The sequence below is a fragment of the Ambystoma mexicanum genome, chromosome 12 (genome assembly GCF_040938575.1).
Source record: "Ambystoma mexicanum isolate Mex_15411 chromosome 12, UKY_AmexF1_1, whole genome shotgun sequence".
Lineage (NCBI taxonomy): Eukaryota > Metazoa > Chordata > Amphibia > Caudata > Ambystomatidae > Ambystoma > Ambystoma mexicanum.
The window spans coordinates 54,940,127-54,961,131 of record NC_090936.1 but is presented as its reverse complement, the minus strand read 5'-3'; the positions used below and the strand labels follow the sequence as shown (position 1 = coordinate 54,961,131).

Here is a 21,005-nt window from a genome sequence, read left to right as displayed (position 1 = left end):
GACCGCCGGAATATATTTTAACCGCAGAATAGCAGTTTGTGGGGGAAAAGGGCCCGAAAGCCAGAATCCTTAGAGATGGAACTACCGGAAGGGGCCAGTGCACGGAAATGAACGTATAGACGTCCTTCCCAATGATGGCCCCAACATTACAACATTAGAGATGAAATTCATGAGTGAAACAGTAAAGATACATTGAAGTCACATCTACATTCGGAGTGCATGAGAAGCACCTAAGCAAGAGTCTCTACGTACAGAAGGACTGGCTTAATGAACTGGTTTTGTTTTTACGCAAGCAAATAGAAAAGGGTCCAGAGACAGTCCGAGTTCAGAAGATTTCCTCAATGCTAATGAATACTTCTGGTTTTATCTGATAAGAAGGTTATAAAGGAGTTATTTAATAAAAACAGTATAAGGAAATACCAAGTGTATCTGTCTCTTATCTATCCGCTCTATCACATGGCCGTAGAACAGGACAGCGTTTCTCAGTTTTAGCTCTAGATGCCTCGCGAGCATTCGATAGCCTACATTGGGGGTACCTACAGATGACGCTGGAAAAGTTTGGGTGTAGCCCTATTTTCATACGCATGGTAATGGCCAATTTCGCACATCCATCCACACGATTAATGGTTAATGGTCGGTTCACAGATAGTATCCCTATCCAGAAGGGCACAAGACAAGGGTGCCCCCTGTCACCTTTGATATTCGCCAATGCCATGGAGCCACTAGAAGCGGGTGCTGGGGGTCCTCAAAAAATAGCTCTTTACGCGGATGACATCCTCATGTTCCTCAAAGACACAACACACTCCCTACCCAAAACATTAGACCTCTTAATGGACTTTGCAAAGGTCTCTGGATTCCATATTAATTATAGCAAATCCTGCGCACTCAATATTACTGAGAGAGCAGAGCTGGTGACAGAATGGGCGGATGGGTACCTGCTGAAGTGGGAACAAAAAGCAGTGAAATACTTAGGAATTCAACTAACCTCCAAATACGAGAAACTATATGGGGCCAACATCCCGGATCTGCTGAAAGAGCTAGCAGAGGACCTAAAGCAAAGGAAGGTGCAGGAATTGTCATGGCTGGCAAGAACAATGGCGGTAAAGATGACCCTGCTCCCCAGGTTCCTCTATGTAGTAAGAGCCCTACCAATACGCATCCCAACCCCTGCAATCCAAAAACTACAAAGGGAGATAATGACATTTATTTGGAAAAAGAAAAAAACAAGAGTCCCAAAAAAGGTCCTGTTCAGACCCCAATTGCTGGGAGGGCTGGGAGTTCCCAAAATCCGCAGATACTTATGGGCAGCACAATTAGCTCCAATACTATAGTGGTCACCCAGAAATAACCAAACAAGCTGGACGGCCCTTGAAAAAGAAGCAACTAGCGCCCCCCTGGATAACCTCCCCTTCCTTCCCGAACGACACAGAAACAAAGAAGGTGTGTTACTTGAATCCACCAAGGCCTCCTTATGGTATTGGGACAAGGTGTTATGAAATAGAGGGGTGAGAATCGGAGGGGGACCCTTGACACCAGTTGCCCATAATCTGGACTTCACCCCCAGAATGCGGTCTGACTTTTGGGTACAATGGGGCGGGAATGAGAAAGCACTAGTAATGGGAGACCTCTACGAGGAAGGCACAACCCTAACCTTTGAGAGATGCAAAGCTAAATTTAATATACCCGAGACTGAAAGGTTCCATTATGTCCAATTAAGGCACTGGATCTCTAACAGGAAGGTCCGAGAAGAGGCAACCCGAGAACCAGTGGGACTAGAACTCACGATAAACGAGGGCCAACCCAAGAAAGGGGTGTCGGAACTGTATAGCTTAATGGGAGCAGTAGACCCCGAAGAATCGCTCCTCTATATGCAGCGGTGGGAGGCGGACATGGGGAAACTGATCTCTAGCGAAACCTGGAGCCAAATCTGGCAAAGAGCTCCAAATGCACCTCCATTAAAGAAGCAGCATACAACACGTGCTTAAGATGGTACATGACGCCTACACGCATGCTTTCCATTAACCCAGATTACCCCATGGCCTGCTGGAGAGCTTGCGAACAACCAGGTGATCTAATACACATGAGGTGGTGTTGCCCGCTTGCCAAAACATACTGGAAAGAAATCCTAAGTCACTGTTACGCTCAGCTGGACCCCACAGGGGTGTCGATCGGACCCAGACAGCTGCGGTCTCCGTCAACGTGATGCGTAGTGCAGAGATGAGTGTTTGGACTGGCCCGCCTAGTCTTGTCTGCTGGACCCGAAGAAGTATTTTCCTGCAAGTGGAGACAGGGATTAGCCACCTGTGGGTTTTAGTGATGGCCTCCCAACTGTTCTCGCTCTCCCCCACTAATCACCTCCGATATCCCCTTAGTAACCTCACCTTATGTTTGTAAAAGATGAGCTCTCCATCCTGCGTGTCTTGCAGGGGCGCGTAGATACCAGTTACTTCACTGGTTTGAAGGCGTTGGGAGAGTTCTGGGAAGCATTGACTCTGAAGTCCCAGGCGGGATTGGTAAGTATCAAGTTCAAAGAGTTCAATCTGCCCGATGTTCACTCTTGTCCCCTTCCTTCCTTAAGTTACAACTGAGTTCGTGAGAAGAAGGTCTCGTAGCTGCTGCTGGCGTTCAGGTAAGAGTCTGTGTTATCCAACGCTGTCCGGTAACTATTGCATGCGTTAACGTGTTCCCTCTTTACAGATGCAGCATATGAAGATATGGAGAATAATACCGCCAGTGGTAAATCAGGTAAGTCTATGGTGGTAAGACGTATTTGTTGATTCCCTTGGCTCACCTTGTTATTCTTGTGCCCCTAGGTGCCGGAGTACGGCGAAGAAATGGAGACCGTGCCGGATCGAAAGATGCCGTGAGAACTGGTGAGTATGGTGCCGTGCTGGAGCTGGCGAAGCGACGCGTGCAGGACTGATGTACTTTCCAGGTCGGGAGATTAAATGGATCCGTAATCAGGTGAGGAATTTGAAATAAGTTTGTTTTCTAACCTTGTCCTTTTCTTCCTCTTTATTCTAGGAGCTCCGGATTTGAGGCGGGCGTGGCAGAAGACTGGATGCTGGCTGCAGGCACGCGCGCGTGGCAGAAGACTGGATGCTGGCTGCAGGCACGGTGAGAGTCACGCTGCTGGATGCAGAATAACACGAAGCATGTGCTGCTGTTCGGGCGTGGTTTAAATAGCCTCCAAAGTAGTCCCAGGAAAGAAGTTCCCCAGGACCACACCCGAGTAAAAAAAATAGTCCCTGTAGTAAAATAGTCCCATCCAGGCCTCACGTTGGCTTGGATTTATTTGCAGCATGGTCTGCATGAGGTAAGTAATGTCTATGAGCCTGGCGCCTATGGCGCCAGGACTGATTTTTATTATGAGCCTAGTGCCTGCGGCGCCAGGACTGAACCCAGACAGCCCCTAGCTGGGGCTGCTGGGGTTTTTGTAAATGTCTGGATGCCTGCTCCCGGGGCTGATGGGCTTGATCCGGATGCCCGGGGGTAAGCATCATGACAGTCACATCAGAGAGATAACTGGGACACAATTACCATTTGACCCATTGGTGGTCCTACTGGGGGAGGCGGTGGAGGGTTGCTAGGCTAAATCTGGTCCAAAAGCCCACCTCATTACCATATGCTAAGTGCTGCTAGAATAACCCTGGCTCATACTTGGAAGAATAAACAAGGTCCTATAGTGGCCATGTGGTGGGTGAGACTATGGGGGGGTAATGGCCATGGAAAAGACTACTGCTTTATCCCACGGCTCCTATACAAAATATTTGAACATCTGGATGCCAGTACACGACTTTACAAATGACAGAGAACAAATGTACTTTAAGCAGAGACTACTGCGCACATTTCTGTTATTTGAAATACACACTCTGAACTGGAAGAAGGTGCGACCCAGGAGTCTCAAATTGTTGGAACTTGCTACACCGTATCCAATGTTGGGATGTTAGGGGTGTGGGGGGAGGGAATATCATTATTGTTTGTATCTATTTTTGAAAAACCAAAATAAATAAAGTTGTTAAAAAAATAGTTCAGAGAACAGAGGTGAAGCGGAAGGTTGTGACTTTGAAGTATGGAAAAGTATCAATTTTCTCTGGTGGTACAGCAGGAAGAAGGGATAATAATGTGTAGGTGTGCAGAACAAAGAAACTGTACTGGCTGATAGAGTTGAATCTTCTGATTGAGATACCACAGTGCCAGACCGAGAAGGCACTTTTTGATAAGGCAAGTAACCTGGCCTTGTCAATGGGGGATTGTAACCGCTCTCAGCCGGGGGTGGGAGGATTTCCGGCAAGAGAGGCAGAGCCAGTGCTACGCTGAGGTAGATAGTCTCAGGTGCGCACGCTGTGGTTCCTTTTCCGCCTCCTCGTGCTTCTGTGAAGACCACCTTCATCTCAAGCCTTGCCTTTAATACAAGATACTAGCCATTGTCTCTCAGTTTCGTTTAGAGACGCCTCATGCAGTCTAAAATCCAAGAAAGAACATAAAAAGCTGAGATCAGATGCTACATCCTACATTCCAGATAAGCAAGATGATGCCTGATCGCTACCCACCTGACATTTTATGCAAGGAAAGAGGACCACAGAGAGAAGCTGCAACAGCCCTGCAGGCTGGCACAGCCAGCTTCATTGATTGCCACTGATGGAAGATCATCACAGGGCTGCCAATGGACTCTGGCAGGCCACTACAGCGAGTCTAGTTTTCTAAACCACCCGAAACGAAGAGGGTAGATCTTCCCACCCTCCCCCATTGAACCTACTTCAGGGATGCCCTGAACAGGGACCTGGACCTGGAACACAAACACCTGTCTTCCTATTTGCCATCACTGTTCCGCTGCAGGTCAGTGCTGCTGAAGTGGGCCAGGCTTAGCCTGATATTTCCAACTTCACATGGCATATCACCATCCTGGGTGGTAAAGACTGGGCCAGATTGTACAGAGAAAGAAAACCAATCCCAGGAGGAAAGTGGCAACATAAGGGAGCAACAGTAAGCTGGAAGTGTGGGTTATCTGTATAATGTCAGAGGTGGAGGAGATGAACGACCAAGATACCAGTAGATACCAGTAGGAGGGTGGAGGTTTGGCAGAGTGCGGAGGAGACACTTGAAGAAGGTTGGGTTTTGTCTAGAGAGTGAAAGTGGTACAGCAGTGTGAGTGTGTAGCAAGTGCTGATAAAAGGAATAACTCCTGTTCGAAGGGATTGTGTCCTCCGACGTATTCCTTATCTTTGATAGATCATCTCCCAGCTTGCTGGCCTCGGAAAAAATTTTCAGTAGAGGGCGCTGCGCGTCGTCCCCCCTCGAGCCGATGTCCCTCGACAGCCTCCGTATCGGCGCCGACGTCATCACGTGTTTAAATAGACTCGCGCAGCGTCCGTTGCTCAGTTCTGTTTTTCCACGCTTCGTGGGGCCTCGGAATATCGTTGCTCAGTTCTTCAGTCAAATATACTTCATTATTCCTTGTGAATACCAACTCGTACTCGATGGCTTCCTCACCAGAACCGACGACTCTACGATCCGGCTTCAAAAAATGCCGAGACTGTGGAAAGAAAATGTCATTGACGGATCCTCACAGGATCTGTTGGAGGTGCCTGGGAATCGAGCACCATTTTTTCGGAGTGCGAGGACTGCATGTCCATGACGGTGAAAACCTTGAAGGAGCGTAAGGGGAAGCTCGAGAGAGGTAAGGCAGTTAAAACTTCTTCGAAAGATTCCTAGGCGGAGTCGAGACATTTGTCTCCTCGCCATCACAAAAGACCTTCTCGTTCTAGGTCTCGAAGCAGTTCCCATCACTCTTCGAGATCTAAGCATTCAAAAAAGCGACTTCGAAGATCCCTTCCTCGTCTTCTTCTGTTTCCCCAAAAAGGGTCTCCTGCCCCACAAAACATAGCTCTCAGGCTGAGTGGGAGGAATTCAGGAAAAAGATGCTGAGCGTCTTCGAGAAAGCGGCCTCGACCCCCTCGAAGACTGCTGAGGGTGATACCCTGGGTGAAAGACCCGAAAAATCAAAACGCAGCGAGTCGCAGCACCCGGCGAAAGAAGCCACTCGAGAGCGTCACAAACCCTCGAGTAAAGGCAAAGTCGCGTCTTCGACGCTGTCGTCGAAGATCCCTTCGACGCATAGATCGGCATCTCGACGCACAGGTCAGTCGAGTCGACACCGAGAAAGGACAAACCCACGGCCACCTCACAGCCAGTGGCCATACCCAGAGCCTCGATCACGAGAATGTCGTCGACAACCTCAAGTAGAATTCCGATACTCTTGAGTTCATCAAGGCCTCTACCACCTTTCTCAACGCCTTTTTCGATGGCTTCGAAGCCTTTAACGTCCGCATCGACGACGTCGACGTTTTCTCAGCCAATCATGACGAATTTGGCCCCAGCTGCTCTGGAAATGGGATTTATACCATTTTCAAGACCAGATCACTCCAGGGTCTTCTCATCTATTTATGAAGAAGGGTGGGATTCGGATCAGGAAGGAACTTTTGAGTTGCAGGGATCTGCAGGGATCTGCAACTCCTGTACCAGAGGAATTTACCTCTGAGGAAGGTAGGTTGAAAGACCTCCAAGAATCCTTACAGGAAGCAAGTGGGTTGGACACTTCCCCAGAAGTGGAATTTGCCAGACCAGACCCAGGGGAACGTGCTGAAACCCCTTATAGAACCTTGATGGCAAGGATTATAGAGTTTATGGGGTGGTCCACACCCTCACCTGCTTTTCAGCAAGACGACCTTACAGACATCTTGGTCAAAGGTCCACAGGAGGATTCTGTGGTGCCATTTCATGCAGCATTACAAAGGAGAATATTGGCAAACTGGGAAGCTCTTGAGGTAATCCCGGCGGTTAACAAAAAATTATCAGCTAAATATAGGGTGTCTTCTGCTGACCCTGAATATTTATCCAAACACCCAACTCCGGGGAGTCTGGTTGTTCAGGCAGCTACTTCAGCAGGTAGTAAATCGGCTTACCCTACTGTTCCACAGGACAGGGATGATAAGAGATATGACTCTATGGCCAAAAAAGTATTTTCTGCATGTAGCATGGCGCTGAAATCCATCAATGCTACTTGTATGCTCGCAAGGTTCAGCCACACACTTTGGGAGTGTGCTTCATCAGTGGCTGACTGCCTCCCGGAGGGAGAAGAAAGGGAAGCATTCCTAAACATCATCAAGGATGGTAAAGACGCTGTGTGCGAATCCCTTCAAATTGGCATCGATTCTGCTTACAGCATCAGCAGGGTGTCAGGATTCCATGGTATATTTCTAGAGTTTCAAAGGTTCACAACCTTAACAGACACACTGTTATCATTCCAAGATAATTCTCATAGACATCAATTACTTACACACTTAATTTAGAAATCATCATTTAGCAATAAGACCTTTGGATGTAATTCTATTTAGAAGTATGATGTTCAAGTTATGTTTTTTTATTATAAAAGAATTGTACAAAAAATTCCTTAATAAGATTTCAGGAATCACTGCTTTCCCCAAGGCAAGATGGAGGGTTAGTACTGCAGCAGTGATTGGAGGAAACCATTGATGAGGTAGTTTGGAATGTTGAACAGAGTTCTAAACTGCCTTTCATTTTAGTTGCCTTTGTGGCAGGTTGCAGTCTCTTTAGCTCTGAGAGAAGTTTTAAGAAACATCTATAGTTTATTTAATTTAGAGGAGTTATGAATTCCTGACTTCAGAAAAGAAAGACTATATTCAAGAATTCTTAGAAGATAAGTTACAGAAGAAGCAAGCTAAGTTATTCAAATGTTGAAGATATATGACATGGAATGAAATTCGTTTTTGTCTTTTAAAAAACAAACTTTCATAGACAAGAAAAAACTATTTTATTCAGAATTTTAATCGTTACAATCTGCTGTTTTATTCTGCAATTGCGTGTTTATTTTTTGGTAGTTTTTACCTACGCGCGATGCTAATCTAATTACTAACTAATGCGCGGTTTATTCTAGAAGTATTTAATATATAGAGTTTGGGTTGAGTTATATTTTTTATCTAACTATATATTTTAGTGACGAGCGCGAGCGTATCTTTTGTCTCGCGTTCGTCGTTTAGTATTAAGGTTAGAGATAAGAACCTTATGTTTTTTACGTACAACGTGTACGCGTCATCTCGACTCCGGAAATAGTGCAAGGCGCGGCTCGTATTTCAAGGAATTAAGCGTCGGGTACTGCGTAGCTCGTAGTCAAGGAAAAGAAGCGTCGGCAAGTGTGCGGTTCGTTCATTTTTCCAGGAAGGGTGCGTCGGATGGATGCGCGGCTCGTTTAATATTAAAGAAACGTCGGATGGATGCGCGGTTTCTTCTAAAGAATTGAAAAACATTTATTTATACGCGGTTCTAGAGTTACAAGTCAAATTTTTTTTTTAACAAAAAGAAATAAAAGACTTTTACTGACTATGAAATATTAGAAGGTAATTTTTGAAGTATAAGATTTTACAAGTTCTTCAATATTAAAGACTGTTTTCCGAGGAAATAAGAGTTTTGCAACAAGGACATTCTATTGATAATATTGAGAAGAAGATCTGTATGGAAGTTTAGAAAATACAAGAAAGTTTACATATAAATGAGTTTACAAGTAATACAGAATTAATATTTTTAACATCATCAGAAAAGAATGCCTATCAGCACACAAGCATAGGCAACAGGTATTTTAAAAGAAAGAAAGTAAATAAGAGAGAGACAGAATTATTGATCAGTTTATACATAATATATATATGCTATTATTTTTTCCTTAGATTTCGCAGACACTGAGGAGAGAATAATCCAGTACCAGAGGGCATCAGACATCAGTGTTATCCAGTGAAGATCTGTCTTTGTTTTGTTCTCCAATTCCCCTTTCCCCTTGGGTTTGCCAGCTTGGTAGTTTTATCTTCTTAGAGACTATTGGGCAGGCATACTTGCGGGGGGGGTGGGGGGTCTGGTGGGCCAGCATCAATCCTGCAGGAAGACTCATGATTGGACCTGACACAGGGCCATGGCGGCAAGTACAAAAATCCGGAGATTTGCTTGGTTGCGAAAGTCTGGTTTTGCTCCAGATGTGCAAAGCAGACTTTTGAATATGCCCTTTGACGGCTCTTCTTTGTTTGGTAAGAAGGCGGATGACAGTTTAGAAAAACTACAAACATCAAAGGCAGCAGCAAAATCCCTGGGAGCTGCAATCCGTCAGACACCATATCGCCCCTCAGGAACCTCCTGGAGAGGTAAGTCCTGTCGCTTCTATTCCGCATTCGGAAGAGGCAGAGGATAGCCGGTTCAAAGGGGTCAGTAAGAATTCACCCTAGGTGGACGGGGTAAAAATACAAAAGCCGCAGCAGCAGCAGGTGCCCCTTTACCCTTGGCATCTGCATCAGCCGCCTCCAAACCACTCTGAGGACTCTCCTCACAAGACACCAGTAGGGGGCAGGTTAACTCAACATCTGACGGAATGGCAGGCTATTACGTCTGATGCTTGGGCATTGGAGACAGTTGCCCAAGGTTACTGCCTGCCTTTTCTACGCATCCCTCAAAGCCATCCACCGGGGAACAGCTCTCTGAAAGTTCCAGATCCGCTCCTCTTGCAGGAAATTGTAGACCTGCTAGAGAAAGGTGCCATAGAACCGGTACATGTAGCGGAGAGGAACAAGGGCTGGTACTCCCCCCTACTTTCTCATACCGAAGAAAGACGGAAGACTGAGACCTATCTTGGACTTAAGAGAATTGAACAAGTTCCTCAGGACTGGCTGGTATCTCTGGACCTCCAGGATGCTTATTTCCATGTGCCAATCCATCTCAAACACAGGAAATACCTGAGGTTCGCAATTGGCGGCTCTCATTATCAATTTCGAGTTCTGCCATTTGAGCTGACCTCCGCCCGAGGGTCTTCACCAAGCTAATGTCGGTAGTGGCTGCAAGTCTAAGGAGGGAAGGGATTCACGTCTACCCCTACCTGGACGATTGGCTGATCAGAGCTGTATCTCCCGAACAAGCTCATATTCAGCTAGATCATGTCTGCCACTTCCTTCACAAACTGGGCTTCTCCCTCAATTTAAAGAAGTCACAGATGATACCATCACAGAGACTCCAGTTCATTGGAGCGGTCCTGGACACTTCCCTGGGAAAAGCCTCGCCACCAGAGGTGAGGGCTCACGATATTCTGCAGATGGTCACCAAGTTTCAAAATGCCCAACGTCTCCCAGCCTTTGACTTTTTTGAGGTTGCTAGGCCTCATGGCATCCTGCATCTTCCTTGTGCCAGAGGCTCGCCTGAGAATGAGATCTCTTCAGTGGGCACTGAGAACTCAGTGGTCGCAATTCTCAGGGAGAATGACAGACCTCCTTCAGGTTACGGACAAGGTGGCTCGAGACCTTCAGTGGTGGGCCTGCCAGAAAAACATCTTGAAGGGAGAACTGTTTTGGCAACCATGGCCGGAGATAACAGTAGTCACAGATGCCAAACTCACAGGGTGGGGAGCCCATACCAACGACTTGACCATCAGCGGTTGTTGGTCTCCATCGGAGTCCAGACTACATATCAACCTGTTAGAGCCGAGAGCAATCAGACTAGCGCTGAAAGCTTTTCTGCCATCTGTACAGGGGAAAAATGTCCTGATAATGACGGACAACACAGTGGCCATGCACTACCTCAACAAAAGAGGAGGCGTAGGATCACTGCCACTGTGCAGAGAGGCGATGCAGCTCTGGTTTTGGGCAATTGAAGAAGGAATCTCTCTATCGGCAGTTCACCTAGCCGGAGAGAAGAACTTGACGGCGGACGCTCTGAGCAGGCAGAGCACAGTCTCCAACGAGTGGGAACTAGCTCAGGAAGTCTTTCAGGAGCTCTTCGCCCTTTGGGGAACCCCTCAAGTGGATCTGTTCGCCACCAGTACCAACAGGAAGTGCGATCTGTTTTGTTCAAGGGAATTTCCCCTGAGAGGAGCTCTAGGGGACGTGTTCGTAGTGGACTGTGAGTTTCCACTCCTGTATGCGTTTCCACCAGCCCCTGTCATTCCTCAAATGATCAGGAGGTTGAGAAGATTCTGGAAGACCATGATCCTAATTGCCCCAGACTGGGCCAGGAGAACGTGGTACCCGGACCTTCTGGACATGTCCATCTGCCCTCCAATTCGTCTTCCACTCGAGGAGAATCTTCTCTCACAGAAGGGAGGTCAGGTTCTCCATCTAGACATCAGAACCCTTAACCTTTACGCCTGGCTTCTGAAAGGTTGAGATACAAGGATTGGGACCTCCCTGATGACATCATGGAGGTGTTGCTCTCGGCCAGAAGGCCAGCAACAAAGTCTTTATACCGCTGCCGTTGGAACAAATTTTGCAGCTGGTGTAGAGAAGAGAATATCGACCCCTTTTCATGTGGTACACCAACAGTGTTATCCTTTCTACTTTACTTGGCAAATTCAGGCCTTCAAGTTGGCACCATCAAGGGCTATCTCGCAGCGCTATCGATCTTCAAGCGCACTGCAGAGGAGCCATCGTATTTCAAATTACCCTTAGTAATACAATTTCTAAAGGGATTAACTAATGCCTACCCTCCAAGACCGTTCCAGGTTCCTTTATGGTACTTAAATTTAGTCTTACATTTCCTGATGGGTACTCCTTTCGAACCACTCCACTCTTGTTCGCTAAGATTTCTCACCCTTAAAACTGTCTTATTAGTGGCTTTAAAATCTGCTAGAAGGGTGAGCGAATTACAGGCTCTATCTTGTAAACCCCCTCATACAATTTTTCATAAAGACAAAGTTGTCCTACAGGTGAAACCTAATTTCCTCCCAAAGGTGGTTTCTGAATTCCACATCACTCAGAAAATTACCTTACCTTCCATTCTATCCGCCTCCCCATCCGGGGAAAGAGGAAGAAAGGCTACATAGGCTGGACCCAAGGCGGGCTTTAAGCTTTTACATCAGCAGACTTGGTAGGATTAGGCAAGCAGACCAACTGTTCGTAGGTTACTCAGGACACAAATTGGGACTACCGATAACAAAACCATACCATTTCCAGATGGATTATTTTGGCCATTCTGGAATGTTACAAACTAGCAGGGAAAGAGCCTCCTCAAAATCTTAGGGCTCATTCAACCAGGGGTATCGCAGCCTCCTCAGCCCTCCAAAGAGGGGTTCCGGTTCGAGCCATATGTGCGGCTGCCACATGGTCGTCCGCACATACCTTCACAAGATTTTACAACCTGGATTCCTCCTCTAGTCAAGAGACTAGGTTTGGCAAAGCCGTATTACATTCTGTTCATTCCGAAAAGGAAACATGGCGTTTTACTCCCACCTCCAATTACACACCACTGCTATGGGAGTCTATCAAAGATAAGGAATACGTCGGAGGACACAATCCCTTCGAAGAACAAGTTACTTCTTACCGTGTAACGTTCTTTCGATGGGATGTTCCTCCGACGTATTCCTTATCGCCCCTCCCATCCATCCCCGCAGTAATACTTCCCTTGTGGTTGCAGCTTACACTCCTTCAAGGTCAATAACCAATTCAGACATGACTTATCTTATCTTATGCTACCACAATTGCAACATAGCAATCACCGCCAACACTAGCCTCTCGCGGACAGACCACAACCTCACCCTATTCGATATCCCCGTCACCATGAGCTCTAAAGTGCCCACTATAGCTACAGCAACCCTAGCTAGAAGCGCCCAAAAACTCACGGCAGCCAATATCCGCGCACTCCTCAATGTGCCTTGTCTAAAGCCCTGTTCTCGCCAGACCTTAATATTCTCACTGAAATATTAAGATTCCATTACAAGGGCCGTCATCACTGCTGCAGCCTTAGAAAACAAAAAAGAGAAAAAATCCTTCCACTCTAACTCCTGGTTCACAGAGGATCTCCAATCTCTGCGTACAGACAAACGCCAAGCGCTCAAAAATTGGCAACGTAAACCCTGTGATAACACAAGATATTCATAGCCAAAAAATACAAATATGCCATCTTCCTTGCTAAATCTGAAGCCTACAACCACCGCTGCTAACTCCCAATCTAAAGAACTCTTCAGTATCTTTAAAGAACTAACCGTACCACCAACGTGCCTCGATGAGATCATCAAAGACGAGGCATGGTGCACAGGCATACAATAAGTCATGCTAGAAAAAATAAACCTCCTCCAAAAAAAGATATCCCACCACTACAACACTCTACCCAAGCAAAGTACACACGTACAGATGAAACCCAGAGTTAAAGCTAGCAACCGACCCAAATTCACTTTCACTGAAATTTCCGAAACCGAGGTCATGAACATCCTCAGACATCTCAAACCCTCACAATGTAAGGGTGATGTATGTCCCCCTTAAATCATCAAAGATTGTGCAGAGCAGCTCGCCCCTCTCCTCACAGCATTCATCAACGCTTCATTCAAGTCCGGCATAGTCCCAGACAGCCTCAAAGAGGCTTGGGTGCGCCCCCTCCTAAAAAAAGCCTACACTAGACCCTACTAACCCCATAAACTACCGACCCATAACCACAGTTCCATTCCCTCTAAAATTACTTGACAAGGCCGCCCACATACAGATCCAACTCTACCTTGAATCAAACGCAATCTTGGGTAAAAGACAATCTGGGTTCCGTAAGGGACACAGAACTGAAACCGCCCTTCTAGACCTTAAGAACGAAATCACAAACATCTTGGACAAAGGTAAGCTCGCACTCCTCCTTCTCCTCGACCTCTCAGCGGCATTTGATCTAGTAGATCACACCACACTCACTAGCCACCCGACGCATGTAGCACACTTCTCCAAGGACGCTGCAGCCTGGGTAACTTCCTTCCTACAAGGCAGAGCTATGAAAGTGTTCTCCAACACCGCTCATGCAGCACCATCCATCATCCACTGTGGGGTTCCACAAGGTTCTTGTACTTCCCCCACTCTATACAACCTTTTTACCAAGCCCCTATTTGACAAGCTAGATGCCATGGGGATCACCTACACTAATTATGCCGACGACACGCAGATACTCCTTCCCTTGACAGGAAACTATCATCAAGACTTCACTTCCCTTCAACTAATCTACTCCACCGTACAAGCCTGGATGGCCACCAACAGCCTTTGCTTGAATGGGGACAAAAGCGAAATCTTCATCCTAGGTCAGAAACCCACCCTCTCCAGCCTCGACCCACTATACATCAACTTCAACATAGATAACTGCATCATCCCAGTCTTATCCTCAGTCAAAACGCTAGGAGTATACATAGACGCCACCCTATCCATGGATAGACAAGTTAGCGCCATAGTCTCGGCCTCGGCGCTAAGCACTAAACTCATCAACGCAATAAAACCCTTCCTAACGAAAGATAACTGCCTGTCCATCGCGAGAGCCACCATAGGAGCTAAACTGGACTACGTAATGCTCTCCTAGCAGGCACCTCGAAGAATAACCTATCCAGGTTCCAAACCACTCCAAACAACGCTCTCAGAGCAGCCCTCAGCATACCAAAAAGAGAGCACATCAATCAAGCAAGGAAGACAGTACACTGGCTCCCAGTCAAGGACAGGATTGCCTTCAAAATTCTCACCGCCACGCATAAATGCATCAACCACACAGCACCATCCTACCTATGCGACACACTGTATAGATCTCAATCCACAAGACCAATCAGATCTACATACACCAACATACTTACCATACCACGCATCACTAGAACCAAGGCTGGAGGTATAGGCTTCCCCTACCTTGCACCTAAGCTCTGGAACGCGCTGCCCACAAACCTCAGAGCCGAAACATCTCTCCTTTCCTTCCGCAAACAACTCAAAACTGCCCTCTTCAACTAACATGCTCACCGGACCTCTCTCGTGCTCAATGTATGTATGTCATTAAAGCATAATCATTGTCCAATGTAACCACGGGCACCAATTGTATGCAACTAAGTTTAAGAAACACTGTAACAAGCGCCACGATGCCTTCGGTCTGCTGTGCGCTCAACAAATGCGAATGAATAAATAAATAAATAAATTAGTTTCTCTCTTCATATAATAACTCTCTCCCCCCAGCCGTGTTATTCGTTACTTGTTTTCTCAGCGTTTTACAATTCCAATTACTTACATAGCCTTATCTTTACTTTTCTGTCATTATATTTGAGACACGTTTCTTCAGATCGATAATGATGCCCCGGTAGCCTCCTGCTTCTCCCGTTTACCATGGTACCTCTCTGTATGCAGGAGAAAGCGGCGGGGTTCATCTGTCTCTTGGGTATGCTTTCTCGCTCTTCACGGTCATCGGCTTGTCATTCTTGGTTCCTCATCGATTCCCTGCCGTACACTGGCACGGATGATCGGAAGCAATCGACGCTTCCCGAAATGGTGTTGTTCAGGCGTCCTGCTGCCCACTCTGCACTTGTGGTCACACCACCACTGGATACCTCTTTCCTAATTTCCTCCTGACAATGCTTTCCTTGCACCCTCATACGCCGGGTCAGCAGTTTTTGGTACTGGTATTCTCTGCCTCGTTGAAAGGCGCAGGCTCTGCGACTCGCCTTCGCTACACCGCCACAAGGTGTGACGTCAGGGGGCTTCCCCTGCACACAAGGCTCTCCTCATCTTCTCATCCGACTCGTCCCAGTTAAATATGTCTCTTGTTAAAGAGACCTCTTTTTCTTTTCCACGTGGGTTTCTCTTTGCATTGACTTTAGCCAAATGAAAACATGTCACATTATTTGTTATTATCGGCAGGCCCATGTATGCGGCTATAGTAGGTGGTTTATGGAGTTCCTCACAGGAATGGGAGTCCTTGTCCCCAAAGGGTGTGTCTCTCCTGTTTGAGGTCCCTCTTGCTTCGACGCCTAGAGAGGGTCTTGTGGAGCGTGTTCACCTACGTAGTCTCCCAGTGGGAGTCTTCACCCTTGGGAGAGAAGGGACAGATACCTGCGATTCGTCACACTGAAAAATCCTCAATTAATTTTGCGTCCACACTTTCTCAAGGCCATCTAATATAAGCCGCTATGGATCGGGAGTTCCCAAGCACACCTGGGCCTACAGAAGAGTTCTTTAAAAGTAGGACAATATGGGCAATTTTTTAAAATTTTGAAGAACAATCCCCTGTCGAATGAGCAGGTTAAGAAAATAAGTGATATTTTTGGTCAGAACTGTAGAATGGGATTGCGTTACTAAGGCAGACAAAACATCCGAACTGGAGCAAGCAGGTTTAAGCTTTTGTTTTAAGTAGAACATAGAATACTTCCTCAGAAACTCGCTTGAAAGTGGGAAATATCTGTAGATATCAGTAAGGAAACTGATGACTCTTCAGCTTGACAAGATAGCAACAGCGTTGAAATATGACAAATGGCAGAGAAGATGAAGCACAATATTCTGAAATCAGTTGTTGGAACGAATCAACCAACCTTTTACTACTTTTCTTCCACCGTGCAGGCTGTGAATAGCTCCATGCATGCTATTACAAATGAGATGGATTGTGCGGTTTTCTCTTGTAGCAAAGGCCTCCACATTTTCAATTGCCCCTAGCCATTCCAGTGGCAATTGTCTCTTGGGGAGTAATGAATGGTGTTCTGTGTTAATGTGGAGAATTTCGTGGTAGGGTCCCTTTTTATGCCTGGCTAGTACCTTGCAACTTGACATTGTTACCCCTGTTCTAGCATAAAGCATTCTTCTGGTTTGTGTACTTATTTCTGCTATGTTATATTTCATTACTCATGTATGTCACATTATAGTATGTATTTTTGTTTCTAGGAAGGCTGCACTCCGCTTCATCTTGCTGTTTGTGAAAGTCATCTTGATATGGTAGACTTTATTCTGAAGCATAGCGCAGATATTAATGCCAAGGATAAGTCTGGGAGGTAAGATACTAATAACCCTTATACGCATACTCTTTGAGGGTTTGGAATAAAAAATACTTAGCATTCCCTTAAACTTCAAAAGTTGATCGCAGTGTCCTGTATGCTAAAGTAAACCTAATGAGCACTGTGAAGTCCCCTACCCATCACTGGGGGTGTTGGATGGGTGATCACCGGCGCCAGGGGCCACCACTCTGAGTAAAGTTGGGTATGGCGGTGGTACATGAGTGATTTCCTGTACCACTCCACTATGAACGATCTCTATGGCAGAGGATTGTCAATGCAAGTATGCCAATGCCCCAAGGTATGAGCTAAATTGCTGTGTATAATGCCTAGTTTGCAATCACGACCTCTTTTAATCATTCTGGTAGACAGAAACAACGCAAGATTGATTTCATCTGAGCAAACAGCCATTTAATTTGGCAGCATACAATACAGCTGATGCCTCATTAGAGTGGTGGTGGAATGCTTTGCCAGAACAGCCGACAGGCAATCTGGAATGGCAAACAAGCATTATAAGGGATGGGTCCATGTTAGCCCGCAGCCTCGCAGGATCATTGACACCAGGTTCCCAAAGACAAAAATACATAGTAAATCTACCCCAGAGATTTGTTATTGCTCAGACGTAAATTGTCCATGGTATGCATGCAGCCAAGAGAAATGGGCTAGAGCTTAATGAAAGCTGCAAACAGCACTTCAATTTGGGAATTAGGAGTTGGCCAAAAAAGCAGACTGCAGGAGAGAGGCAATTGTGCCAGAGAGAAGGTGATAGAAGGATTGTGGGGGAAATGAGACTGGATGGAAAAATGTAGAGGATGTTTGAAGAGCACATGAGATGAGTTTGGCAGGAGTAAGAGGGTGGTGAAGTAAACATCAAAGTGGAAGGTTGGACAGAGCATTTGAGAGGAAGTGGAAAATAGTAATCAGGGGGAGGTTGGAGAAAATATAGGAAGATAGACGGAGAGTACATTAAGGAGGAGGTTGAAAGGATCAGGGTGGAGGTTAGTGGTGGAAACCACAAGAGGCAGGAGACTAGAGTGGATGAGAAGGAGGTCTGCTTAGAAAAAAGCCTGTTGGGCATCATCGAAGAGGGAGGTCAGGAATTTGGATTAAAGCCAGAGCACTGGGGCAGCGAGGTTACGATCAAGATAAAATATGGGAGGAAATGCTTTAAGCCTCTCTGGTGGAAGCTGTGAGTTGTCAGAAATGAAAGCCGGACACAAAATGTTATTGTTTTTGGTTAAAGACTTTTTTATTTTAATGAAAATGGGTTGGGAAAATGCTTCTCTGAACCTATTTCTAAAGAGGAGTTTCCCTACCTAATAACAAAAAACAAAGGATCTGTCTGTGTCAGGATGTCAATAACTGAAAAGCCATCCTTGTGTCCAAAACGTCCTACCCCGGCCCTCACACTATAAACAAAACAATAAAGTGTGCATCGAAATGTCTGCAACCTGATATTGGCAAAAAGACGTGTTCACAACTGAAGATTAGAACAACTCCCAACCAAAATGTTCTCCGAGCTGAAAGACCTTGGATCCAGAGGGTGGTTCCCTTCCCCTGGATTCTGAGATGGATGTGTCTCTTTTACTAACATTTCCTTTGTTGTCGCTCCTTGATTCACAATGTTCCTGTTAGGCAACACGTTCTGCAACAGTCTCTTTGTGCAATTCCAACTTCCTGGTATACTCCCCTGACAGGACTTCTCTTGTGGTTTCACTTGCCTGGGATCTTTTCATTGCCAGGACTCCTTATGCGTTTCACAGTTCCTCTGAATCACCAAAACTGTATATACAGCTTTTGGCTTGGTATATCCTTCTGCAGTAATATTTATTCAAGCTTTACCCTACACTTACATCTCATGCATCCATATCCCATGGCGTTTTGGATCTGTACTTTGCTTTTTCGGCATTCAAACAAGCTTCTTGTATTTTCTGTATTAGCAGTGTCATTACATTCAAATTGTCGTTGGCGCGGTTGCTGGAACAATCCAGGGTCCCCACTTGCTTTGGGTTGACTCACTGATTTTCTCAAGCGTCTCTGGTCCTGCTCGCACTTCAGCGGCATGGCTCTTTCGCTCGCTTCCCACTCTGGAAGGTGCAGACGTCCTTCCTGCTTTCCTCGAGGCTCTGCAGTGTCACTCTCACTTCTCTCATACCCGCTCGTGCATAACCCTTTATTATACTAGACTCTTTAAGATGTTCTTCTCTCTCTGGTTGCTGTTCCTTGACTTTCACACTTTGCCTAACTCCACCCTTTGGTATTTCTTCTCTTCCTGTTTCTCACATCCTTCATTCACTACTGTTGCTACATCCCATTATCTCCATTGGTATCTTTCCCTCCCTCCTTCCCGCTCTACCTCCATGCCTCTACTATTCCTCTGGTAGTACTATTGCCTCTCCGTTCTTACTCTTTATTCCGCTACTCCCCTCTCACTACTACCATTTCTCTTCTACTACTACTACCACCACCACTCTACTACCTCTTCTGCTAACAGTCTTACTCCTTAGGGCCACTACCACTCCTACTACTCACTACCTCTCTACCTCTAACTGCTACTCTCGCTATCACTACCTCTAAATCCAACTAATACTACTGTCTACTATGACTCTCTCTATTCCACAGCCTACTTACTCTCACTCACAAACACCCCACAGACCCCCCCCTTTCTCCAATAGCATCTGTGCTCCTTTCACTCTCTGCTCTTCTGGTCTGTCGGACGTCCTCCTGTCCTCGCCAACTAACCCACACCAAGCCAGCCACACACTTATTTAAATACCCCACCACCTCCCAGGATTGGATACTTATCCTGTCCAATCACCTACCTTCCTTGAGGGTGTATGACATGGGACGACTAGAAGGATTGTACAAAAGGGCCTGTAAGCCATGCCCCTTCTTCATGTGGCCTTGCTGCATTCCTGACATAGAGGAGTAGTTGGTTTTCAAGGGTCTGGATATTTGGAACTTTGTAAAGGTCCTGTTGGATATTGAGAACACATCCCTGGTGGTTTAGTGGGTATTCACATCCATGGCCTTCAACAACATTTCCCTGGTGGTGTAGTAGGTTTACACTTATGATGTGGCCTACATCTATAAAGCCGCTGCTTTTACTGTTTGCCGCGCAGCAGCGATCTTCCTGGAGCTGGCCCTGCCCCCTCCTAATAAGGAGCGGTGCTCGAAGCCTCTGTGTGCTGCGTCCCCTGGGTTCCTGCTGGGCCCGTTGCACCCGGTCTTTCGCTGACATACTCTTGGGGCGGACTCCGGCATCTTGCTCCGGTGCTGCTTGGGCTGTCTCCTCATTTGTCTTCTGTGGAGGCAGCGCCGCTGCTTCGACTGCAGGTAGGAAGGACCTGGGACTTGTCTGCCCTTACTCAGGCACTTTGAAAGGGTGTGGTGTTCACGCACCTCCCTCCTCTGACAAGGCCTGATCCCAAAATGGCAAAGCATACCCATGCATATATTTTGACCAATCTGAGGATGTCGTCCCTTCTCCCCTTGGGGGAGTTCTTTCCCATGGCGCCAGGGTGGTGCGTACACAGTACAATATTCCCCCAGGGGGGTTTGGGGGGTGGGTGCACAATTTCCCTTACAAATAATTCCAATACAAGTACTGTGGAGAAAAAGATTACCAGGAGTACGGAGATGACTCCAGAGAACTGGAGTGAACGGTCTAGCCTCTCAAGACACTTGATTGGTCAAAGAAAGAACAAAATAGCGTAGGGAAACCAATATGGAGTGAGCCAGAGGAGGAAACCCGGAAGATGCCATCCCGACAAGCAGGGAGACGAACTGCAAGATGCCGTGCACCGCGGCAAATGGGAGCACAAAAGTAGTCCAGGACGAAGGGACTACGCTGACCGTTGCCCAAGAAACCGACTGTGCGTCCCATGGTAGGGGAGCTGCCGGAGAGCAAAACCGTAGCTCGAGAAGGAAGCAATGAACAGCGAAACAACCGCCGACGAGGGGAGATACCTGAACAGTGCTGGAAGTTATATCCGCAGTCTGAGAAGGAAGCAATAACCGGAGGAGCCGCCGCTGTCCAGAAAAAAGCACCCAAACGCTGCCAGAGCCTCACAGTGGATAACTGCCGCTTGGAAGACTCGAACCACGCAAACAGGTACGCTGGCAGTCCAAGAGGAGCTAGAGGTCCGGAAGGAATCGGGTATCATCTACAGAGCACAAGTAAAAAGGTTCTGTGACCCTGAGAATAACAGAG

General features: G+C 46.7%; 1 protein-coding gene across 4 annotated transcripts in view; it reads left to right on the top strand.

The window, feature by feature from the left end:
- Nucleotides 1-21,005, top strand: part of ANKRD26 (ankyrin repeat domain containing 26) — a 915,250-nt gene that overhangs the window by 75,785 nt on the left and 818,460 nt on the right. For all 4 annotated transcript variants that reach the window (XM_069627947.1, XM_069627948.1, XM_069627949.1 and 1 more), the window contains exon 4: nt 16,686-16,792. In XM_069627947.1, the coding sequence (XP_069484048.1) occupies nt 16,686-16,792 (107 nt within the window). The remainder of the gene's footprint in view (nt 1-16,685; nt 16,793-21,005) is intronic.